This window comes from Acinonyx jubatus, chromosome D3, assembly GCF_027475565.1.
Source record: "Acinonyx jubatus isolate Ajub_Pintada_27869175 chromosome D3, VMU_Ajub_asm_v1.0, whole genome shotgun sequence".
NCBI classification, from domain to species: domain Eukaryota; kingdom Metazoa; phylum Chordata; class Mammalia; order Carnivora; family Felidae; genus Acinonyx; species Acinonyx jubatus.
Window position 1 is genome coordinate 42,871,737 of NC_069392.1, and position 26,539 is coordinate 42,898,275.

The 26,539-nt window shown below is 36.6% G+C and overlaps 1 protein-coding gene across 14 annotated transcripts in view; it reads left to right on the plus strand.

Moving 5' to 3' along the window:
- GREB1L (GREB1 like retinoic acid receptor coactivator) overlaps positions 1-26,539 on the plus strand; it is a 279,671-nt gene that overhangs the window by 128,958 nt on the left and 124,174 nt on the right. For 11 of the 14 annotated variants that reach the window (XM_053206245.1, XM_053206238.1, XM_053206241.1 and 8 more), the window contains 4 exons: positions 9,140-9,299; positions 9,510-9,707; positions 18,611-18,787; positions 24,431-24,607. In XM_053206245.1, the coding sequence (XP_053062220.1) occupies positions 9,143-9,299; positions 9,510-9,707; positions 18,611-18,787; positions 24,431-24,607 (709 nt within the window). In that variant the 5' untranslated portion in view covers positions 9,140-9,142. The remainder of the gene's footprint in view (positions 1-9,139; positions 9,300-9,509; positions 9,708-18,610; positions 18,788-24,430; positions 24,608-26,539) is intronic. The other 3 variants (XM_053206248.1, XM_053206249.1, XM_053206250.1) reach the window with 1 other exon arrangement.

Consider the following 26,539-nt stretch of genomic DNA (forward strand, 5'->3'; position numbering starts at 1 on the left):
TGCCCCTACCAGTAGTTTTCTTATACAAAGTCAAAAAATCTGAGAACTATGAGGGACAGTAATAATTTATATATGTGACTGTAAAATTTCTTAATAAATGACCAAGTAACTTGTCCAATATCATAGAGGTAGTGGGAGTGGGATTTGAATTAAGGTCATCTGACTCTACAGCCTATGTGCTTACCCACTTCACTTGTAGGATTTCTATAAATGTTGCCTGGCTGCATGGATAACTGTTAAAGTTTGGAGAGGGGGTGACAACATCTATAAAGTAAAAAGGTAACAAAACTGACAAGTTACATGAAGTTGTCCTTTTAGTACTATGTCTGGCACGCAGTCAATAAATTGGGCCTTAAAAGCAAAAACCTCAAACTAAAACCAACTATACACACACACCACAAACAGAATGTATCATTTTTATGCTCACCTTTTTTCTATGTCCAATAGCATGTTTTAGTGGGGAAAAAAACACGGGGTTTTTAGTCTAAATTTGAATCCTAGTTCTATCATTTATAAACTAGATAAGCTTAGGTTGTTGCAAAAAATAAATTGTTCTGTCCACCTGTCCCTTGTTCTGAGTTTGCTTGTTTCCATGTGGTTTCTTGTTCCTTCATCCCATAAATGCAAGTTAGCTATAGGGGTTTGACTATATTCACTACACCCATTGGCAGAAGTACTTTCTACAGTGTGTGTGCTTCCTTTTCTCTCTTATGGGGAGGCTGATGGCGTCTCATGGCTTGACTATTAGTGATACTAAACTTGAGCAGTGAGCTCAGGAGATGTCAGCCTGACCCCTCTATTATAGAGTTCCCCCATTATCATTGAGTAAATGAATTTTGCATCAATTTGCGAATTGGTAATTTTATAATTCTGTCATTCTTTCCACATTTATTAGCTGAAATTCTTCATTAAAAATATTAAAACTCTCATAACCAGGACAATTTGGTTACTCTGAAGTACAGAAAGAGCAAAATAAATATTTCCTTCTTTCCTTTTCCTTTTTGCAGCATTCACTTAGATGATTTATTTGGGTTGTATTGTTGTTATTTTTCCCCAAGCAGAGCTCTCTTCTTCACCTTGAGTAGCAAAAATTAATTTGTGAGTTTTCATATTTTAAATATGCTTCACTCCATTGAATTAGTTCTCTTTTATGTTCAATTTCTCTAGTCTTTGGTCTATGGGGACATTTCATATTGACTCATGTCTTTTGACATGATCCATCACCCCTCAATAGCTTCTTTGCTCTTTGTTCAAGGCTCCTCTTGTGTATTTCCTGCATCAGACCTGGAATTGGCTATAACTTCAAGGAGCTTTGATGCTTTTCAGTGGGGAATGGTAGTAGAAAACCACAATCAGGGTACTAGGAAGTGCTTATTGTTACTGAATTGTCATTGCTTCTCAGACTTCAATAGACAGTTCTTGCAAATACAAATCTAAAATATTTTTTAAATAAATTATTAGTTTAAAAAATATATATACCCATCTATCTTTTGCATAGACTATCTTGCTGTTAAAATTAGATTAACCCTGAAGTAGTATCTTAGATTTTCTTTTAGCATGTACATGATTTTTTTTAATTAAGTGTTTTTCTTGTTCTTTCTTGTCATTAACTGTAATGATCCTTTTCCCCCATACATTTTATGTTTTTAATGTTTATTTATTTATTTTGAGAGAGAGGGAGATAGCAAGGAGGGGAGGGGCAGAGAGAGAGAGAGACAGAGAGAGAGAGAGAGAGAATCCCAAGCAGTCTCTGATGTGGGGTTCAATCCCACGAACTGTGAGATCATGACCTGAGCCAAGATCAAGAGTCCGATGCTTACCTGACCTAGCCACCCAGGTGCCCCTCCCCCCATACATTTTAAAGTTAATGTTTATCTTCTCCACATAATTGGTATTAAAAGTCAGCTTTTATAAACAGCCAAGTGTAGTACCTTGAAAATATTTATTCGTGGTCAAAAGAGGAATTTGTTGAGGGAGATGGTTGGGCCAATACCAGTATATCAAAACTGGGGGGAAATAGTTTGGAGTAATTATGATAGAAAGTAGTAGTGGAAACTCCAAATCTTGATGAGAGGTTCTCAGTCTAAGTGCTGGAATGATCTGGATTTTCCCTGGAATCTTGAAGCACCAGGAAAAGGTGAAGAGTGTTCACTTTGCAAACCCAGCTATTAAGTAATAAGCCTGTTTTAAACTGCTTGTGTTCAAGGATAGTCATAGAGTTGGGATTAGCTCACGTGCTATATGACATTTTCCTTTTCCTTTATTATATTATGCTATAATACTGTTCATTACTTTAAAAATTAGAAGAGATTAATAAGACAAAAAAGATAGGTTTTTTTGTTTGTTTGTTGTTGTTTTTTTGTTTGTTTGTTTTAAGTAGGCTCTGCCTAACGAGGGGCTCAAACTCAGGACCCTGAGATCAAGAGTCACATGCTCTACTGATTGAACCAGGCAGGTGCCCCCCAAAAAAGACAGTTTAAAAACCACACAGTATCAATAGATAAACATTACTAATAGATTATTGTGTGTACTTCCCAGGTTTTTGTGTTTTTATAAACACAAGAAAAGTTGTGTTTATAAAATTTCCAGTAAATTCATATCATATTATTAAGGTCAGATTTTTTTTTCTTCTACCTACCTGGATTAAGTGGTCTGCTTCAGATGGAAGAGGGTAATAGAAATTGAACTGTGTTACTTTTTCAAAAGTAATATATTGGACCATATCTCAAATCTAGTACTTTTTAAAAAACTGATTTGAGAAGAAAGTCAAGGAAGATAAACTCTCAGGTTCCTTCTTTCTTTTTATCATTTGAGTTTTAGGAAACTTTTTCTTGTCCTTAATAGAAGAAGAAACTTTTTTAGACAGGGGGAAATATTGGAGGGAAATAAGTTATATAAATATTCCTAATATTTTAGGGAGTTGATAAGAATGTTTTTGATTTCTAGACTTGCCACATAATGGATTAATGAAACATGACTGAGTCTTCCAAAATTGGAAGAAATGGGAAGAAAAAGGGTATGGACAAGAGAGTTCTCAAAATCAGGGGACACGCAACCCATGCATCAGATACTTTGGAGTCCAAGGGCGGGCCTATGCTTCCTTCCTTATATGTGTGTATTTATTCTTTGTTAAATAATTTACCCTTTGTTTATCTTTCCCTTTCATCTAATACAGGGAGGTTTGGGTCTTTTTATTCAGGGGAGGGATAGTTTTATTTTGCTTTTAAATTTTTTTTTAATGTTTATTCATTTTTGAGAAGCAGAGAGACAGAGTGTGAGTGGTGAAGGGGCAGAGAGAGAGGGAGACACAGAATCCGAAGCAGGCTTCAGGCTCTGAGCTATCAGCACAGAGCCCAACGTGGGGCTCGAACCCATGAACTGTGAGATCATGCCCTGAGCCAAAGCCAGACGCTTAACCAACTTAGCCACCCAGGTGCCCCGGTTTTATTTTGTTTTGACTTTTTAAAATTATTGCTCGGCTTTGTGCCTATTAGCCCATATCTTATGCTAAAACTCTTTTTTCAGCCTTGTCTTCTTGCCACTGTGACATATACAGACAAGGACAAATCAGCAAACAAAAAAATTCTTCCTTGGGTTGTTCTGTTTTGTGTTTTTGTGGGTGTTTTGTTTTGTTTTGTTTTGGCAATTTAGTAATACTTTATAGAATACCCATTTACCCAATTAGGTCATTATAGTAGGTGGTTAAACAGCTTAATGGTCTAAGTGATTAAGATAGCTTAAGAGAGCTGTTGTGTACCCAAACTGACTAGATCCTACTCCTCTCTTTTCCATCTCCTTTTATTTGTCCTTGGGCAAATTCCTTAACTTTCCTAGGCCTCAATTCTCTTAAAAGGAGGCAATAGAGTATTATCTGGCAATTAGTAAGTTCTCCATGTTACCAGTATTGCAATTGTCCAAAGTAGAATGTTTCCTTTCACTTAACAATGACAACAAGGACCACCACCACCAGTAATATTAATGACAGCAACAACTATTATTATATCATCTGCCTGTTAGATGCCTACCATTGTGGTAGGCACTTCACACATAAAGTTAACATTTGAAAAATAAGACTATGTATTCTGAAGTCTTATCTGATGCTTTAATTGTAAGAAGTGTTTGGGAAGCAACTGAAAGGAACATTTTCGTCCTGTGTCTTCTGTACTTGATAACTTCTATAAAAGTAATTACTACATTAATAATACAGTAACTATTAACCATGAAACACAATTACCTAATATTACCACAATTACCTAATAAATCCAACTTCAGGTCAGATAATGTAGAACTACTTTTCAGAATGAGTTGTACAACATACAAGAAGAAAGCAAAATTGCAATTTCTACATATATATGTATCTTTTATATATCTGGCTGACATTAAGGACTACAGATGCTGAGATGCTAATAGATACTCTTGTGACACTACAGAAATCTCTAAGAAAGAGATGATATACAATATGGGCTCTTTCTGCACCACTAATTAATTGCTCAAAATGCAAATGGGATCAAGTACAAACCACCACACCATTGTGGTTTGGTGCCTTTCTGCTCTAGCCTTTTCCGTTTTCTACAGAAAGATAAAAGGGCTGGCATAGAACAGGCAGCTTCATTCACTGGAGGTTTTAGGAATAGGGACTGGAGAAGTAAGGAAAAGAGTAGCCTGGGAAACTGGTACCTGCTAATGGCTCCATGGCCTTTCCCCAATTCTCCTTTTTCTATTGAAAATGGAAAGGAGAAGGAATACAATTTGAGGGAAACCGCTTCTTGATCTGCAATGTTTTTATTTCCCTTTTGTCAAATGTTTCATGGTTAATAGTTACTGTATTATTAATGTAGTAAGTACTTTTATAGAAGTTATCAAGTACAGAAGACACAGGACGAAAATGTTCCTTTCAGTTGCTTCCCAAACACTTCTTACAATTAAAGCATCAGATAAGACTTCAGAATACATAGTCTTATTTTTCAAATGTTAACTTTATGTGTGAAGTGCCTATCACAATTATTATACACTGACTTTTAGTGTATGTTATGCCATCTCAACCACTGGGGGCTCTTTGAGATTCAGAGGAAGGGAAGGCCAGTAGTCTAGGTAGATAATGCCAACAGTTTCAGTGACCCTAAATGTCTTTTTAATTTTTTTTAATGTTTTTATTTATTTTTTTGAGAGAGAGAGACAGTGTGAGTGGGGAGGGACACAAAGAGAGGGAGACACAGAATCCAAAGCAGGCTCCAGGCTCTAAGCTGTCAGCACAGAGCCCGACACGGGGCTCCAACTCATGAGCTGTGAGCTCATGACCTAAGTTGAAGTCAGACTCTCAACCAACTGAGCCATCAGGTGCCCCCAGTCACCCTAAATATTATAGCATATGATATTAAACATTTTTTTAATTGCTTATTTTTGAGAAAGAGAAAGAGCAAGCAGGGGAGGGGCAGAGAGAGAGAGAGGGACAGAGGATTTGAAGTAGGCTCCAGGCTCTGAACTGTCCATACAGAGCCTGAGGCAGGGCTCGAACTCATAAACTGCGAGATCATGACCTTAGCCAAAGTCAGATACTTAACCGACTGAGCCACCCAAGTGCCCCCAGTGACCCTATATCATATAGCATATGATATATTTTTTTATTTTTAAATGTTTGTTTATTTTGGGAGAGAGAAAGAGTGAGCAGGGGAGGGGCAGAGAGAATGAGGAACAGAGGATCCAAAACAGGCTCCATGCTGACAGCACTAAGCCCAATGTGGGGCTCCACCTCAGGAACTATAAGATCATGACCTGAGCCGAAATCAGACGTTCAACTGACTGAGCCACCCAGGTGCCCCTTATAGCATATGATATTAAGAATACATTACACTAAAAAGGCTTCCTTGAACTCTACCCTTCTTTTGATAGCATTGAACTGGAAATTGGGTAGCATTGAACTTGAACTGTAAAGGGAAGAACTCTGTACTCAGCACTAAAAAAGTCTGGGGTCAGTTTTATAATTCTTCATATTATCATTATTGTTTTTAAAATGTCCAGTTATGTTTTCATCTGGAATAATCAGTCTCTTCCTTTTACTCTTCCAACTGTTTCCTGGGTACTTCCCTTTGTCATCTTGAGTATTGCTAATGTTCTTATAGCATTATGTATATCCTCTATGATGGTGAAACATGATTATCCATTTTTATGCTGATTTAATATTTTTATTCAGCACAATATTTATTTGCCCTACATATAGATATTTGTTATATTGCTCCTTAAACTGTAAATCAAAGAGATTGAGATTATGTAGTCCTCCAAGTACAATTGGGCATTTCTTTATTAAACTAAAAAAATCTCTTAGAGAATATAGTTTTCAATGATAAAAGGAAGGTAATTTGTTCAGCAGGTAATAGTTAAAAAGAGGCAAGATTTCCAGGCATTTGGTGCTCTGGAGAAAGGTCCACCTTTGAAGTTATTCCATTGTTCTCTATGGCTAAGAAATCCCATGGTTGACTGTGCTGGTAGTTTTCTCCCTCCAGCAAAAAAGAAAAAAAAAAGGTGAAATGGCTAGTGAATTTTGACTTAGATGCATTAAATGGTAACACAACATATTTCTCCTGCAAACTCACCCTATTTTGATCATGTGTGGTCTTGAGCTTTAGAAAATTTAAATGTTTATAGTTGTCCTAATGGAGAGTCTTAGAAGGTTGGACAAAAACTTGGTGTTTCAGGAAAACTTTATTTGACAGAGTTTGTTGATTTTGCTTCTACTTATAACTTTTAATTGAGTATCATACATATACTTTTGGGTATGTACTTTTTGAAAGAAAGTAACCTAATAATTGAAGAAATCTAGTTTATTTTTTCTAGTTTTACTGAGATAAAAGTGACATATAACATTGTATAAGTTTTAGGTGTACAATATGATGATTTGATATAGGTATATCTTGCAAAGTGACTACTACATATAAGTTTAGTTGATATCCATCACCTCATATAGTTATAAAATTTCTTTTACTTGTAAAGAGGAATTTACTAATTTAAATCCATGGTATTTAGTTTCTTATTACCTATTTTGAGAAAGATTGCTAAAATATAATTCCAGCTTTTCCTCCAAATCATAAGAATCTCCAACAAAGCTTTACTAAACGCAGCCACTCTGATGGAAATCTCTGAATACTACTCATTGCTACCCAGAATCATGTAAACAGCCTTCTTTGCTATATAGAGGCAGCTCAGCAGCTCATAGCCACCAAAATCCTTTGAAGCTCATGAATATAACTCTGGGATGCCTGATAGTAAGGTTGTATGCATTACCCCTTCCCTGCTTTGGAGTGACTGGATCTTGGCTTCCTTTTCCTGCTGAGCCCAGATGCATGCTTAGGGTCCTTCTCAACGAGTCCTCTAGGGACTCCCTTCAGAGAGTCCATCACAGTTGGCTTTCCAGGTGAAATTTAGTATCTGTCCCTCTCTTTGATGGGATAAGTGGGGCTATGATATTTTCAAACTGCCTTTCTTGAAATGAGATTTATCCAAATTGAGCCTATATTGTAGGAGTATAGGATTTATCCTCACACAGCTAGATATTGAGTTCTGGTTCTGACCTTTACCAGCTGGGTGATAGGGGGCAAGTCACTTGGCTTCTCCAAGCCCCAATTGTTTCATTGATGAAGTGAGACAAGTCCTACCTACTTCTGAATACTAAGGATTAAATAAAATATATTTTTGAAGTTTATTTATTTATTTTGAGAGAGAGAGAGTACATGTGAGAGCACAAGCTGGGGAAGGGCAGAGAGGGAGAGGGTTAGAGAGAGAATTCCAGGCATGCTCCACACTGCCAGCATGGAGCCCGATGCAGGGCTCAAACCCAAGAACCACGGATCATGACCTGAGCTGAAACCAAGAGTCGGGAGTCTTAATCAACTGAGCCACCCAGGTGCCCTAAATAAAATAATTTTTATAAAATATTTAGGGTACTGTCTAGCTCCACAGCTCTCACATTTTTGATCCCAGAATCAAAATTGAGTTTTGTTTATGTAGACTATATTTATTAGAAACTAAGAGTAAGAAATGTTTAAAATATATATTAACTTTAAAAGTTAAAATTATAACCCATTATATGTCAACATATATAACATTTTGGGGAAAATAACTATATTTTCCAAAAAAAAGTTAGTGAGAAAAGTGATCTATCTGCTTCTAATTAAACCTGTTGCAATATTACACATCATGCAGCCTCTGTAAAATCCTACTGTACACGTATGAGAGTAAAAAAGGCAAATACTATCTTAGTAATAAGTTTGAAAAGAGTTTTGATCTCATAGACCCCAGAAGGGGTCTTGGTGACCTCAGAACATACTTTGAGAATTGTTGGTATAGCCAGTAGTTAGCACCCAAAGAATTGTAGTTATTATTGATATTCATGGAGATTTTTGTAACTAGCAAGAACTATACAAATATCGGTTATGAGAAGTAAAGGCCATGGCTTTCGAATTTCTTATTCTATACATTCCTAGAGGGTCTCAAATAAGATTGTGATTCAGATTAAGGGAAAAAAAAACTGTGTTTTTTTTAAATAAATACTAATTATGCATAAATGACTTCTTTGGGTTTAAAAGGCTAAAATCTTGCTTTCAGGAATTTGTCAAATATAGTATCACAAAGCTTTCTTTCTTTCTTCTTCTTTTTTTCCCCCCCAAGAGAAGAATTTCCCCCTATTCTGCCAGGGTAAGAAGATCTTAGTAGAGAGAGCAGTAACTAGATATTTACTCTGAAAGCACTGATAGAGTTGGAATGGGATCATGGTAGCCCACTAGTTTTAAGGAGGAGTGGCCCCATTGTCATCATGTTAGGCTTCATGATTGACAGGTCAATCTTGATTTACTGGTCAGAGAACCTTGACTTAAAGCATTTGTTACTGTTTGATTCTCAGATAGAAGATCCTCTAAAGGGCCTTTTTGAAATGGATTTGGATTATGAAAACAAAAAGCAAAAGTTATGTAACAGAGAATTTAAAACAGGTTGTCTTAGGAAATATAGGTAGGGTTCATATATGAATCTTAACAAGATATATGGGTATAGTTTATATCAGCTCTACGTGTACTTTGCAGTCATAGAGTCCTCTAATTATATAAATTTTCTCCTTTCTTCCTCTTTTTCTTTGGGGGGGGTGGTGTAGACCATGGGGAATTCATATGCTGGGCAACTGAAATCTGCTCAATTTGAGGAAGCTCTCCACAACTCCATAGAAGCCTCTCTCAGATGTAGTAGTGTGGTTCCACGGCCAATTTTTTCCCAGCTGTACCTGGACCCTGACCAGCATCCTTTCTCATCTGCAGGTAAGTTTCTCAATCCCACACATTTCTAGATTTCTTTTAAAAGAAGTGGAAATTCCAAATCTGGGGACCTCTGAAATAAATTGATATAATATTAGACATTGCTAGTCTTCCTGTCCTCTGATATCTTTCAGAAGTATGAATTTTTCTTTTGGTTATTTTTTCTATAAGCATCTTTTTATTAAATTAGTTGTAATTTATTTGCTCACCCAGATGTAAAACCCAAGGTGGAGGATCTGGATAAAGATTTGGTACACCGCTACACTCAAAATGGAAGCCTGGATTTTTCTAACAATCTAACAGTTAATGAAATGGAAGATGATGAAGATGATGAAGAAATGTCTGATTCAAATAGCCCACCAATTCCCTATTCACAAAAACCTGCCCCAGAAGGGTCTTGCACTACAGATGGTGGGTTTCTTTTCTTCCTTCCTTCCTTCCTTCCTTCTTTTCTTTTCTTTTCTTTTCTTTTCTTTTCTTTTCTTTTCTTTTCTTTTCTTTTCTTTTCTTTTCTTTTCTTTTCTTTTCTTTCTTTTACCAATTCCTCTTTATTGTCTGGCTAGTTTTCAATCATTACATGTGGTGCTGAAGGCTGGAAACCAGTAATTACAGAAAGGAATGAGGAATGATTATGGTCTCACTGACATTATCTTCTGTGACTTCACAGCAGGTGTCTATAAGAAAGACAGGTATTATTGCTTCATCTTATAGATGAAGAAAGTAAGATTCACAGCAGTTGAATGACTTCTCTGAGATGATATGTGGCAAAAGCAAGCCTAGGCCCAAGTCAGGGCTTTTCCTGCAAGAATGCTACTATCTCAGGTACTTTTTAAGTGTCCTGTCTTCCTACTTCTTTCTGTTCCAACCTCAAAAACATTAATAGAGATATCAGATGTTTTATATTTACCTTTTTCATTTATTCTGAACGCTCATGCAGTATAGTGTTATCTGTAGAAGATAAAAATGTACATATTTTGATAATCCCATTTTATTTATTTTGTCAACCTCCTCTTCCACCACGGCTTTAACCACACTTTAAAAAGGAAATCCTAATATAAAACATTCTCAGTATTTCATGGTTTTGATGATGTCACAACTTTAAAATATACTCTCTTCCTTACATTTAGTATTTACAGTGCTATTTTCTGGTAATCCCAACCTAATTAGTATGTGGATTCTACTTTATCCATATTAGCCAGAGTGCAGTTTTTATATCCTGATTGACTTGGACCTGGGGTGTTTACAATGCATGCAAATCCTAGGGGTGAGGAGTGAGGCGGAAAGGGGTAAGATTTCAGGACATTCTCCCTACACAGCTTGAATTGTAAATAATTTGGGGTAAACTAAAGATTCAAATGTGCAAATCCAGATAAATGAGTTTGCACTGCTTGGAAGTTTTATTATTTCTTGACTTTCTTTTCTCTTTCTCTTTTACCTTCCCTCCCTCTTTTCTTTTTTCTTTTTCTTTTCCTTTCCTTTTCTTCCTTTCAAGAATTTGATAAGCTGTAAAGAGCTCAAAATCCTTAATCCTATCTGCACTATTTCTTATAAATTTGCTTCCAGATGTGATTGATTTATTTTGCCCAGACTTAATATTATGCATCAAATTTACTCATTATTCTTGGTATGATAGGTAGTTGTGTAGCAAGTGACTGGGTTAGGTTTCCATTTGGCTGTTTTATATACATTTTTGTGCCTTTTATTTATCAGTCAAGTCATACTTAACAGTTAATGACCAAATATTGAAATTGTGCTTAAAATATTGTTGGCTTGTCATTGAGAATCTTGTTATATTTAAGAATTAAATAGAACGAGAGTCAAAGCTTTAGGGGATAATTCTGAAATATCAAATTTTATACCAAAAATGGAGGAGGGGCTCTCCTGTTTTTCCTGTGCTCTAAATATGTTTTAGTTTGCCTTTTGGGGTGCTGACACTGGTATTACTAACAATCAGGTATATTTAGTGTTCACCAAGATACACTCAGTGATCTAACAGAGAGCAACTATTTCTTGAACTTTAAAACATGAGAACACTACTCTTACCATGAGACGATTTTGTAAAGTGTAAGGGAAGGGTAATAGTTAATTTTAGATATGAAGGAAAAAGATTTGGAGATGCAGTTTTTCTGGGGGGGAAAACAAATATAGCACCCAAGCATAAATTCAAATTCCAAGACAACCTGAAAACACAGGTCATAGACGTAGATTCCTACATCAGCTACTTTGGTTTCTTATAATTAATTGCATGTCCATATTTTTTCCCCTTTAATTCACCTCAAGGTGGCCATTAAAAACAAAAAGCATAGTTCATAATTTGATAGTTTAAAGTTTGTCCATAGCTGTTTCAATTTGGCTCATTCTAGGGTAGTTCTAAGAACCCTCTCACCCAAAGACAGAACAGTTGTGAAATTTTTCTTATAGAAATGACAGTGAATTAGGATAATGTAATGCCTGGACTTGTTTTAGCATACCACCTTCCCTTCATGGGAAATCCTCTATTTACCTAAGACTTAAAGGAAGGTAAAGCTATTTTTAGAGGCAATTTAGATAAGCAGATACTTAATACCTGATGGGCTTCTGGGGGTTACCATTCAGATGTAAATTTTGGTTGCTAATTTCTTATGTAAATTATTGGAATAGTGTAGGTTCCCACCCTGCTGGGAGGCAGTTGATTGTCTAAAGGGGTGAAGGGCAACCAAATTTGAGGCTTCCAAATACTGCTTTGATTACTTTAGTTTGTGTTTACAGCTGTTTCAGTAAACTTTCCCCTCCCCCCGCTTAGATTACTCTGTAACCTTCAAGTTGGAGATAATTGGAGAATGCAAATCTGGTTCTGTGAAGTGAAAACCTTGGCTATTTTCTTAAGGAAATGCAGATGAAGTTTACAAAGAAGGGCCCTCTACCATTATTCCTTTTTTTAAATTAAAATAATTTGCTGCAAAGGTCTTGGGGTTAAGGCAGCATTTCAGTATTATTCTCAGAAAATGAAGCTATTTAGGGACAAGTTTGTTATTTGTGTGCCAACATCGATAACTTATCTTTCCTTACTTGCATACAGTAAACAGGCATAGATCCTTCCTTAGGGCACTCTTCCCCCAGGTCTTCCAGAAGCCCCTAAAAAAAGATTCTGTCTTTCTTTCAGGATTATTTCAGATGTGATTCAAAATCACACTACAGGGTTGTAATAAGGTTTCTTTTCATTTTGTTTGAGGTTTTAATTGAGATTGAGTAGTTGGTCTTTATTATATTAATAATCTGACATATTTCTAGAGACCAGAACTACCTGTTACACTAGATATTTGGATCCTACAGACCTTCAAATATAATCACATTTCATAGATTCTTTAGCTACCCACTCTTTTTTTCTTTACAGACACACAGAGCTTATTTTCATTCTTAAAAAAATAAATATTGTTCTTTGCATAATGTTTTTTCTTACTTGGGGATCCCTCATAATATATTTTGTATATAATTAGCTGATCTGAATCCCACCCCCCCAAAATTAGGATTTAGAAAAGACAGGTAAAAGGTGTCACAGCAAAAAGCCAAATCTTTGCCAGGTGAGTGTATTCTCAGAATAATTACAAACTCAATTTAGGAACTTTTTCTTGATGTTGCCACCATTTCTGGCCTTGAATTGATTTATTTCTTGAATTACCCTGTTGCTGGACTTAGCCTTGCCTTCTCTTTCTCTCCTATTTTCTTTCCTCTTAATCAAATTGGCTGAGTGGCTTGTGTTAGCGAGTAACATGAAGGCAAGAAGATAAAATTGGACATTGTAAAAATAGACTTTACTTTTTAAGAACAGTTTTAGACTTAAAGAAAAATTGAGACAATAGTATAGAGTTTCTATATATTCCTGCAGTTTCTCCTATTATTATCTTACATTATTACTAATTTTAATAATAATTAAAGTTCATAGTTTATTTAGGTTCCTTAGTTTTTACCTAATATCTCTTTTCTTTTCCAGAATCCCTTCAGGATACTAAAATAGAGTTAGTTGTTATGTCTCTTTAGGCTTCTCTTGGCTGTTACAGTTTCTCAGACTTTCCTTGTTTCTGATGACCCTGACAGTTTTCGGAATTATTGGTCAGGTATATTGTAAGTGACCCTCTACTGGAATTTGATATTTTTCTCCTAATTAGACTGGGGTTATGGGTTTTGGGGAGAAAGATCACATTGCCATTTTTATCATATTGTATCAAGGGTACATTCTGTCAACATGATTTGTGAGGGTTGATGTTGATGTAGATCATCTGGCCGAGGTAGTGTGATCTCCACTCTTTCCCCCACTTGCCATACTGTGGGAGAAAGTCACTATGCTCAGCTTATACTTTAGGAACAGGGAATTATGCTCCACCTTCTTGAGGGCAGAGTATCTACATAAATTATTTAAAATTCTGTATGGGGATTTGTCTCCCCCCCCCCACTTACTACTTTATTCACTCATTTATTTATATTATTATGTACTCATGGATATTTATTTTATGTTGAGTTATAAGTCAATACTACTTTACCTCACTGCTCAGATTGTTCTGGTTTTGGACATTGGGAGCACCTTCAGTTGGTTCCTGTACCCCTTTTACATACTCTCATCATTGCAGCTTTTTTTTTTTTTTTAGCATAAAATAGGACATTTTCTCTTTTTATTGTCATGAGCATCCCTTAAAATTTTTGTGGGGAGGAGACTAGAAAACATGCTTCTCTGAGGATCCAGTCATTGTTGAATAATTATTACTTTTGACCTCTAGGTGTCCTCATACTAAAGGCTGTAGTAAAAACTATTTGTATTTCTTAATTTGAGTGGACTGTGTAGTTCTCCTTTTTTGCCACAGAAATCACTCTGAAATCATCTCTCTTCTACAGAAAATCCTGCTTTCTTCAGATATTCTCCACACTAAGTCCTCTTGACTCTATCTCTGTTAAGTCAAGAACAAAAATTGTACTTTCCCCCTTGGTCTCCTTTTGCTGCAATGTATTGCTTTTAGAGATCTCATCAGAGGGGTGCCCGGTGGCTCAGTTGGTTAAGTGTCTGACTCTTGGTTTCGGCTCAAGTTATGTTCCTGTGGCCTCATGGGTTTCAGCCCCACGTCAGGCTATGCTCTGGCAACACAGAGCCCGCTCAGGATTCTCCCTCTCTCTGCCCTTCTTTGCACTGTCTCTGTCTCTCTCAAAATAAATAAATAGCTTTTTTAAAAAAAGAAAACTCATCAGAAAAATAATGAATTTTAAGGACTCATCAGCAAGTATGAGGTAAGTGAGTGCCAATAGACCAAAGATTCAACTTAGAAAGTTGGGTAATAGGACTCCAAAAAAAGGCAAGGAAGAAGTAATAGGAGAGTGTCCTACATCAGACTGAGGGAAGGCGAAGCATTATATGAGTCAGAGATGTTAATGAGGATGAAGGAGTATCTAATTTGGAGTCCGGAGGCTTGGGTTTTAGTCCCACTTTCTCCAGTTACTGAATATTTTAAAAATTGGACCATTTTCTTAAGCTTTATAGGCCCCAGTGTCCTCATTTACATATTAAATAGATCAGTGTTACCCAATCTTTGACTCACAAATTTCTTTTATACTAATATATAGCCTTTTGAACTTTTTAGGAATTTAAAACCTAATTCTGTCACTACATGGCATATGATAAAGAATTGATTTTAAGTAGAAAGTATTTATTTTAGACCAGTATGTTAATATACTCTTTGATATTATTCATGCATATGAGAAAAGTTGTCTACATTTTATCATTCAGTAATTGCTACTTAATGTATTTAAAATCGGTTGTGTAAGAAAAAGCATATTTTATTGACAAATTCAAAAATAAAATATTATAGCTTTTCAGGGGGCTGAGTATATTTAAATGTTTTCCAGCATCAAATAAAAAGAAAATCAAAATCTACTTTTAATACCCAAAATTTGAAATTTTAGGATTAAAAGGATATGCTAGTTTATTTTTATAATTTTTACATCATCTATATGATGAAAAGATTTCAGGCCGCTGTGTGCAGAATTTCTGCTACTGAACATGCTGCAAAATGAGGTAGGCTTTTCTCTCCTACATGAAAAGCCAAGTTGGATTGTAATCACCAAAATTTTACCTTGACATTGCTTTTGGGGGTGGGGTGCCCAAAAACATATTGGTGCATTTTATATAATTTTATAATTTAATGAGTGGGGTTGGGATTGAATCTAACTTTCATAAATCTAGCAAGAGCATCTTTAGACACATTTGTAACATTACTGTGTTCATTAACACAATCAGTGCTTCCTATCATTAACCAACAATGTATGATGAGTATAAATTAAGCACAATATCAATACAAATGGCTAAGAATAAAAACAGTTGTGTGAAAATCAAAGCCATACACTGATACAGGGTTCAAACAAGTGAGTCCTGAATTCATTCAACAGGTTTCTACTCTCCCTCTATGTGTAGCAGGGAAAGCATTCAGAACATTCTTTAATATTAGAATAATTATTTGTTAGATTTTAGAAATTGGTAACTATTTGATTTTGTCTTATAACTTCAAGTATCATGGAATACCTGTAAGTCCCTGGGAGTTTAATAACTGCCTGTTGAGAGATCCTATATCAGATAATCTTGAGTTCTATATAGCTCTGATGTTCTAAAAAGCTGGTAATAATTTGAAAATTCATACAAATTGGCACAGACTATCATTTCATCTAGTCCACTCTTTCTAATATGGTGTGAGTCAAAGTCGTAGAAAGGTTTGTTACTACTTCTTAGTGACAGAGATAGTTCCCCACGCATCCTGTTTTTTGTCAATAGACAATAATGAACTTCTCATCACTGAATTTTCTGCATCTTTTGGGAAGATACGTGTTCTGCCTTTTGGAGCAAGTCATGATAAAGGTGTTATTTCTTTTCTTTTTCTTTTTTTGAGAGAGAGAGAGCGAGCGAGCATGTCCACAAGTGGGGGAGGGGCAGAAGAGAAAGAGAGAATCTTAAATAGGCTCCACCCAGGCACCCCTTGATCTGTCTTTATATAGCAAACTTACCATGTCTTACATCCTGAACATTACTGAACTCATTATATAACACTGCACAAGTTCCCTAACCTTCCTGAGCCTCAACTTCTCCATCTATGGAAAGGAGTTGGTAGTTGTTCAGAGGATTAAATAAAATGATCTGTACAATGGTTAGTACCATGCCTGGCTTATATTAAATTCTCCATAAATTTTTCTGCCATTGATACCATCATCATCATTTCCCCACTTTCAAACCTGAGTTCTGTCCCTTAAATGGGGTGGGGCAGCAGAATTTTTTTTAGGGCTTTTATGTATCCATAGCTTCCAAAAACTGTGTGTAAACTGAATAAATAATATGACCTACATGTATAAATGACTATTTTTCAAATAAATACAGATGATATTGTGACTAATAAAATATAGATTCATTCAAAATTGTTAATTCACAATAATATTCTGCTTTTGTTTTTTTCAATTAACAAACACTAAAAGTTAAATTTGAATTATTTTAGTGTTAAAGGGAGCCTATAAGCTTGAGATGGTTGAACCCCATTATTTTATCATTTTATTCTTTCTTCTGTTGACTTCCTCCAATTCCATTATGTCTGCTTTTGAGGTTTGATGAGCTCAACCATGCAGTAGATTCATGGTAGATTTATGTGCGCCACAACTTCATACAATATTTGGATTTTTTTTCTCTTATAATAACTGATTGCATCCAATTGTTTGTTGGCATTTGGTGAACATCATACTATAAATTGATACTGGCAGAATTTAGCAGGGTCTTTCTCTACTTTGTATTGGGTGATGATGGTCTCCTCAGGTTTGTGTGTGGAGATTTAGGTGTCCATCGTTTACCTTCTGCAACTCTCTGAAATAGTATTTTTCATACTTGTATTTACCCTCTTTTGGCTGCAGGTGAAACCCAACCCAACTGAAATTAGCTTTAGGTAGAATGAAGATATTATTCAAAGAATTCCTCAGCAAAAGGTTTCACAATCTGACCTTGGGAAACGCACATGCAGCTGGGTTTCAGGGGTCCACACACTGCTGGAACATTCCCTTTGAGCCTCCTGTCTGCTGACAGACTTCTCTCACAAGACAAGGAACTGAGCTGCCACAGATCAAACTAAGTCATACTCTTTCTGGCTCCATATTTGGAATTCCTTGAGAAAAGGCTTTGATTGTCCCAGTTTATGTCAGGTGTCCCTGACTAATCAACTATGGCTGGAAAGGTGGGATATTATAGTGGCCAGCTTGGATCAGGTGCTACCTCCTGTCAGTCTAGAATATCCCCATTCTCCAGAGGAATCATGTGATTAGAGTTCGAGGAGGTTTGATTATCTCCCAGAAGATGTGAAATAGGTGCTTTGCAGTAGAAAATAGCTGTCCTCTGTAATATTGTTTTGTGATTATTGGTTCCTTATACATTCTTCCAATTAGACTATAATGTAGGTTCTTGGGGGAAGATATATTTGTTCAATTCTATCCCCAGGCCTAGGATAGCATCTGTTGCAAGTGATTTTTAATAAATGATGAACTAGTTAGTGTAATATGTTTTGGTACACAACGTGGTTATGTAAGGTTTTGTTATGTGTTGTTCTGTTGTAGCTTACAAAAATGACTTCACAGTTCTGAGTTCTAGTTCTGGCCCATTCATTTATGAGCCACATCTGAAGTGCAGTCTCTTCCTATGTGAAATGGAAGCCTCTCTCTTCTATGACAGTCACCCTTTATAGATATGAACTTGCTTTGAAAGCATAAAAATATTGTACTACATACACATAAAAATTACATACATTTTTCAAAGCTGTGTATTTATCATTTGCTTACTTGTACATCAGAAAATATAAAGTCATAAATGTTGGCTGAACTTGTCAGAAATACCTCCTTTTTGTGTGTTTTCAGCTCCACTCGGGGGAAGGGAATACGTATGATAGATTTGTCTTCAGGTTGGAGTATATGGACTTTAAATTTAGTCCTGGGGTGCCTGGGTGGCTCAGTCGGTTGAGCGTCCAAATCTTGGTTTCAGTTCAGGTCATGATCTCTCAGTTCCTGAGTTTGAGTCCCGCATTGGGCTCTGCACTGAAAGTGCAGAACCTGCTTGGGATTTCTCTCTCCCTCTCTCTCTGCCCCTCCCCCAGCTTGCTCTTTCTCTCCCTCTCTCTTTCAAAAAATAAATAAACATAAAAAAATAATCTACTCCTTAATTTTTTATGGGATTATGCCTTTGTGGGATTTCCCATAGGCAAATCCACTCTCCAGATGGGTGATAAGGAGATAGGACCTTTCTAAACATTTTACTGTGTCCTTTTTACCATTTTTAGGCTTTTGTCAAGCAGGAAAGGATTTGCGTTTGGTATCTCTTTGTATGGAACAAATCGACATCCCAGCAGGATTCCTCCTGGTAGGGGCCAAGTCTCCCAATCTGCCTGAACACATCCTCGTGTGTGCTGTAGACAAGCGATTTCTACCAGATGATCATGGGAAAAATGCACTTTTAGGTGAGTATTTCACACCTATAAAATTCCTTCCAAGATGAAGGAGTTAAACTACAAGTTTAAATTATCATAGGGGTGCCTAGGTGACTCAGTTGGTTGGGCATCTGACTCTTGATTTCAACTCAGGTCAAGATCCTAGGGTTGTGGGATCAAGCCCCACGTGGGGCTCTGTACTGAGCATGGAGCCTGCTCAAGATTCTTTATTTCTGCCCCTTTGCCCAACGCTCGCTCTCTCTCTCAAATAAAAAAACAAAAATTAAAAAAACATGTTAAATTATCACAGATTTTTTTTTTAGATCTCAGAATTAATTGGGAATTCTGTAATTAACTCATGTATGAAACATTTTTTTTCTTTTAGTAACTTCTTAAAAATTAGCTTTTATTTTTTATTCATTCCCAAAACACCCGCCTTGAAGAGGGGGGCCTTTTCAAGCCAAGCTAAAGGATGGCATGCGATTTATCAAAAATTAATTCTGTGTAAAGCAAAGTAGGATTCACTCTGTACAGAGTTATTGATCTAGACCTGATGTCCAGTCAACTCTCAGTTATTCAGCTGCAGTTTTTGGTAGTTTCTCCATACTACCCATCATTCCTAGCTATATTTGATTGATGTGATTCCCATGTTATATTTAGCATTAGTTCAACCAAAGTAACTAGGAATATACATATGATGTAAAATGTATTACTGTATCTCAGAATTGTTTTATTCTCTGGCTTTACTTTGAGTCTGGACTTTTTCTTTCACAACCTAGCTTCCTTACATCATGGGAAATAAAGACTGGATTTTTTTTTTTTTTCAACGTTTTTTATTTATTTTTGGGACAGAGAGAGACAGAGCATGAACGGGGGAGGGGCAGAGAGAGAGGGAGACACAGAATTGGAAACAGGCTCCAGGCTCCGAGCCATCAGCCCAGAGCCTGACGCGGGGCTCAAACTCACGGACCGCCAGATTGTGACCTGGCTGAAGTCGGACGCTTAACCGACTGCGCCACCCAGGCGCCCCTGGATTTATTTTTAATTAAGAAGACAAGATGGCACATGAGATGTCTTTAGTGAAAATAATAAAAATGAAAGGAAAGAGGGCAAAGAATTCAAGAATTGTATTGTTCGTAAGCTGTACTTGTTTAGTTTGATAACATTTTTCCTAGTTACACAGTGTCATCAGAAAGTCTGGAAATATATACATCAGTATCCTGAGTTAGAAAGTAACCCTATCCATGCTTTATAAAAGTTCCTTAACTTATAATTCAAAGCTTTTTCTTGGTTCATAGGAAAAGAAGTGATAATTTCCATAGGCTTTCATAAAAAGATGATGATTTTCTTTTAGTGAAATTGAGCAGATGGTTTAACACAGAAGCCTAATGGTAAAGTTTATAAGTTGGACTAAATTAGCAAAGAAGTTTCTAAGTATCTGTTCACTCATTCATTCAACACTTTATTCAAAATGTATTATGTGACAAAAATCATACTAGGCTGTGTTGTGGGAGCACAAAAATGTTAAGACACAGAGCTAGTAATCTAGTTGGCTGTGGTATAACAATTTTGGGAAACTTCTTTTTAGCATTTTAAAAGCATCATAGTGTTGAGGTGCCTGGCTGGCTCAGTCAGAAAAGCATGCAGCTCTTGATCTCAGGGTCATGAGTTCTAGCCCCACATTGGTTGTAGAGATTGCTATAAACAAACAAACTTTTAAAAAATAAATAAAAGCATCACCATGACATCAGATGGAATAGTTTACATGTGGCTCTGACCACAGACACAGAAAAATATCTCATGATGCCTTTTTGCTTAATGATTCTTCATGACTAGAGGAATCCTCCTAGAATACGTCATGAAAGGATACAAGAAACACCATCAGAATAATAGATTTTCAGGGTGTCTCAGTCGGCTGAACGTCTGACTTGATTTCGGCTCAGGTCATGTTCCCAGGGTCATGGGATCAAGCCCTGCATTGGGTTCTGCACTGAGCATGGAACCTGCTTAAGATTCTTTCTCTCTCTCTTTCTCTCTCTCTCTCTCTCACTCCTTCTCCTTCTCTCCCTCTCTCTCTCTCCCTCTGCTACTCTCCCCCACTTACACGCTCTGTTTCTAAAAAGAGGAAGAAGAAGAAGAATAGATTTCATGATTGTGTATAATAATGAATATGAGATCAAAGACCTTGGTCATTGGAGTTGGAACTGGGATTAAAATCCCAGATTTGCCACTTAGTATTTTCAGAACTGGGGCAAGCTACTTATTCTCATGAGGTCTCAGATTTCTCATCTATAAAAAGAGGCCAGTGATGCCTAACTTTCAGGGTTGTAAAGATCAAATGAGATGATGTTTATAAGGCAAACCATCCAGCACAGTGCCTGGCACAGAGCACTTGCTCTTTAAATGGTTATTATTCTGCCATTCTGTCATATTTATTAATACCTTTATAGAAATGGAAGTTTGTTTGCTTTCTCTAGCCTTGTGAATGGACATAATTTTTTAGTAACCACTTTCCAAGTGAAAGTGTAGTGCAGCAAGATGGTAGAACTTTTCTCTTAGATAAGCATGTTGTTGAGATTTTTATATGTTAATATCCATCCAACATTTCTTACTGATGATAGATTATTTTAGTATGCATTAAAGTATAGTGGGAAAAATTTTAAGCTTTGAATATGTTAGAATCCCAGTGAACTCCAATATCAATTTATAAACTTTTTATATAAATTATGCTGATTCAAAAGACTGTGAGTGAAGGAATTGGTTAAAAAATATATTGAGGGGGCATTTGGGTGGCTCAGTTCGCTCGGTGTCTGACTTTTGATTTTGGCTCAGGTCATGATCTCACAGTTGTGGGATCTGGTCCTGCATTGGACTCTGCACTGAGTGCTAAGCATGGAGACTGCTTGGGATTCTCTTTCCCCCTTTCTCTCTGCCCCTCCCCCACTCATTCTCTCTCTCTTTCTCTCTTTCAAAATAAATAAACATTAAAAAGTATATATTGATCCAGTTGGCAGTTCATTCATGTGTCCCAAATCTACTGTGCAATTGGAAGACTTGGTTGACAGAAACACTAGATAGGTAATTTAGCTGTAAGAGGTATTATTTTTTGTGATGATGACAACAAGAACTTTGGGCAGATAAAATCTCTCTTGAACAAAGACTGATACTGAAACTGTACAGAGTTTAAAAAATGAGCTGTAGGATTCTTTGTCTTAAATATTGTTAATTCTCATCATTAATGTGCCATCTCTGTTCTTTGAAGATTGTCCAGATCCTTTGCTTTTCTTCCTTTGTATATTCTCTTGCTTTTCACCTCAGAGAATAAGCAAAAGAAAAAAGATAAAACCTCACCTCAGTAATTTGTTAATTCTCACGCTAATCTTTTATGAACTACTTGGATCTACCAGATAAGCCTCTTTTGGGAGGCACCATCTTTAATTGTTTTGACTAAAATGTTCTTATATTATTTTACTGGGTTCTACATCTGCCTGGCAAGCCAGGCACTTTTCTGTCAAGGCCTGATAATCGCACCACAATGTAAGTTACATGGAGGCAGTGGTTTTGTCTCCTTTGCTCCGTGCTGAAAACCTGGTACCTGAAAGAGTGCCTATCATATGGTAGAGTATATAAGTATTTGTTGGATGGATGGATGGATTTGTTGGCTAGATGCATGGATGCATGGAGAAATGGATGATTAGATAGCTTGGGAACTCGGTGAAAAAAATTGGCATTTTTTTTTTCTTTTTTTGGTTTTGGCCTGTAGCTATAAAGCATTGGACAGCTAGCCAAATGCTCTCAAATTCAGTCCATCTCTGAATATATTTTAAATAATTTATGTTTACATTTCTATAAAGTAACAGTAATAAACTAATTATATAAATTACTAATTTTATGTAACCGATCAGAAGATATGACTATCTCTGTTTTTCCAGTTTTGCATCATGCCTGGTATATAGGTGGATGCTCAGTAAGTAATTGTTGAAAAAATAATAAATTGGACTGCCATTTCTATTGATTGTCAGAATTGACTGTCTGCGATTGGTATGTTGTGAGATATTCTGTCTTTAATCCTGGTGGCCTTTCTCTTCTCTCCTTTTATATCTTTGTTAATTAGATAACAGGTTGGTTTAGGGGTTTAAAAAGAGTATCACTTCATCAGTGGATTGATTTTAAGTTAGTCATTTATATAGAGAGAGATTGTACGTGTGGAGTTTGGAATGCCTTTTCTCATTTACACCTATCTTGTCCTTGTTCACTACATGGCAGTACATATGATGCTTCCTCCTCAGTCACAACCAGAGGAACTCACATTATTTCTGTGTGACTTTTCTCTGTGTATTACGGGATTGATTTCCAATTAAGCAAAGGATAGCCTCACATCCTCTTAGCCTCCTCCATTTCTTCTTTCTGTGCCCCCTGCTCTAAGCAGGTCACTGAAAGTTTTATTTTGTTTGAATAATCTAACAAATTAGATGTTTGGATGTTTGATCTAAAGGGATAATAAGCTAGTTTGAGTATGGGGGGGGTGAATAAAGAGGAAATGGGACTCTTGGGGCACCTGTGTGAGAAATTACAGCTAGCTGTCATAGGAACTGGAAAGTTGGCAGCACCTGGGCTTGCCCATCACTGTCCATGCCCTCCTCTCTGCAGACAACCTTCACAGTTGCCAATTTATTCTCTCCCATCCCTTAGCTGACAGGTGGTTGGACATAACCCCCAACTTGGGTTCCAATTTTATAAAACCTTACAAATTTAGGGCCCAGTTCCATCTGACTGATTCTATTTGTATTTATTTTAAAATTCCAGGAAAGGGGCACTTGGGTGTCTCAGTCCTTTGGGGATCTGACTCTTGATTTCATGATCCCAGGATTGTGGCCCTGAGCCCTGCATCGAGCTCCATGCTGGGTGTGGAGCCTGCTTGGGATTCTTGTTCTCTCTCCCTCTGCCCACCACCTCTCAAATAAAAAACAAATAATAGGGGCGCCTGGGTGGTGCAGTCGGTTAAGCGTCCGACTTCGGCCAGGTCACGATCTCGCGGTCCATGAGTTCAAGCCCCGCGTCAGGCTCTGGGCTGATGGCTCAGAGCCTGGATCCTGTTTCTGATTCTGTGTCTCCCTCTCTCTCTGCCCCTCCCCCGTTCATGCTCTGTCTCTCTCTGTCCCAAAAATAAATAAATGTTGAAAAAAAATTTAAAAAAAAACAAAAATAATAAAATATTTTTAAGTTGAAAAATAAAATAAAATAAAATTCCATGAAAGAGACTCTGACTGTCCCAGACTGGGTCTGATATTAGCACAATCTAATCATCTGTGACAGTGCACATGGTGGGTAGGGCAGAGAACCAGGGCCAGCAAGTTCTCTAAGAAGGGAGTGTGTGGGGAGGAAATCATGGGCATCTCTAGAAGCAAACTTTTTCATATTTTTATGTCAACTGTATGAATTCTATCACATGCTACTATCCACTCTATTTTCTTAGCCATTAAACTTAGAGCAGAATTTAAATTACTTTCAGTCTTCCACTATTATAAAATAACTCTGCTAAAAAAATTGGTGTTTTTCCTTGAGGTTAGGAAATTATTGGGTCAAAAGCACTGAATATTTCTATACTTTTCATATGTAAAAGTATTGTATCAATTTACAAATCCACCAGTAACTTTGGTTGTCTTCTTTCAGGGTTTTCTGGAAACTGTATCGGCTGTGGAGAAAGAGGATTTCGGTATTTCACAGAATTTTCCAACCATATTAACTTGAAGCTCACCACCCAGCCAAAGAAGCAGAAGCACTTAAAGTACTACCTAGTCAGAAGCTCCCAGGGTGTACTGTCGAAGGGACCTCTTATCTGCTGGAAAGGTAGCGTCAACTTCTGGGAGGGAAAGGGAAGGGAAAGGAATGAGGATGTTACAGTAAGGACAAGTGGCCTTCTGGGGTTCAGAATCAGGTATGATGTATGTAAATATCCCAAGTTCAGAAGACTATCCAAAGATGTGAAGCTCTCTGGCAGGTTATTTGACTTGCTTCTTTCTTTCTTTTTTTTTTAATTTTTTTTTTTAACGTTTATTTTTGAGACAGAGAGAGACAGAGCATGAATGGGGGAGGGTCAGAGAGAGAGGGAGACACAGAATCTGAAACAGGCTTCAGGCTCCGAGCGGTCAGCACAGAGCCCGACGCAAGGCTCGAACTCACGGACTGCGAGATCATGACCTGAGCCGAAGTCGGATGCTTAACCGACCGAGCCACCCAGGCGCCCCAACTTCTTTCTATTTTCAATAGAGACTATCCAGGTTTAGAAAAAGTGCATGTCTCTTTATATTTGTCTCTTGGGAGGGTGGAGTACAGGAGGACTCTTTTCAGCTTTCCTGTCACTTAGAGAGGACCTCAAAGTATCATTTTTCTGGTTAGATGCTCTTTCTATTTTATTTAGGTTCTTTGGTAATTCTCAAGCATCTAGTTTTCTGTTTTCATTAGAACTAAGCATACTTTGAACAAATAATGCTTCTTCATAATACCTTAATACCTGGGGGAAACACATTATTAAGTTGGCAAAGTTGTTTGTTTGTTTTTTTTTTAAGTGTAGAAGAACTTAACTAACTTATTTGTGGATCTGAATCCAGTTGAAATCTCACATCTTCATGTAGTTGATAGGATTTACCACAACTTCTATTCATTGTTCTAATGCAGTGGAATATCTAATCCTTATTCTTTTGAGCAGTTACTTAGATGCTGAGATTTTTCTTAATTATAAATATTATTATATTATTAAAGATGAAATAATAATTTTCTTTAATGCTTCCATTTGTTGTCTGTGCAAGATTTTGGCCTGACCATAAGAAATAGCATAATACATCCAAATCATAAATGACTTCAGATTTTCCTCTGAGTTTTCCACTGTAATTACTCTTGGGTGCATTTGAAATGACATTATATAATTCCTTAGGAAATAGCTGCATGTTCCAAGACAGGCACAATCATCCTGAATGGCTTTTGAAGGTTCACATTTTTAAAAAATCTTTTAAAAGATTTTATTTTTAAGTAATCTGTACCCACAATGTGGGACTCAAACTCACAAACCCAAGATTAAGAGTCACACACTCTACCAACTGAGCCAGCCAGGTGTCTGAAGCCTCACATTTATAGAAGTTACTATTTTAGAATTAAGATTGTATATGCATATGTATCCATATATGCAGATATGGAGATATGCAGATATGCACACATAGAACATCAATATAAATGTATGCATACGATACACATAATGTGGAGGTATCCTTGTAGGCCAAAGTACAATTGCTTTTCAAGGAAAATCCTAGCCAAGGTGGTCATAGAAAACTGTGTCCAACCTTGCATATATCTGATAAACTTGGAAACTCTCTAAAGGACCCTCTATAATTAACTGTCATTTACAACCATTTATATTTCTTTTTCACATGCTACCTTTAAAAACTAACATAGTGTAATGTGTAGTATAATTTAGTTAGAAGTTACAGCCCTACATGGTTTCTTAGTATTTGCTATCTACTTGACTCAGTTCAAAGTATTATTAAAGTATCATGTTAGAGCTCCATTAGTATTGGCTTACCTAAAATGAAGCTTGGTGTTGCATGATCAGAAATCACCTAGAATATTGTGTACCTATTTCCTTTGATACAAACTAAGAGTAATAAGAATTTGAGCATTTCTGGGACACCTGGGTAGCTTAGTTGGTTGAGCATTGGACTTTGGTTCAGGTCATGATCTGTTCATGAGTTCAAGCCTTGCATCAGGCTCACTGCTGTCAGCATCAAG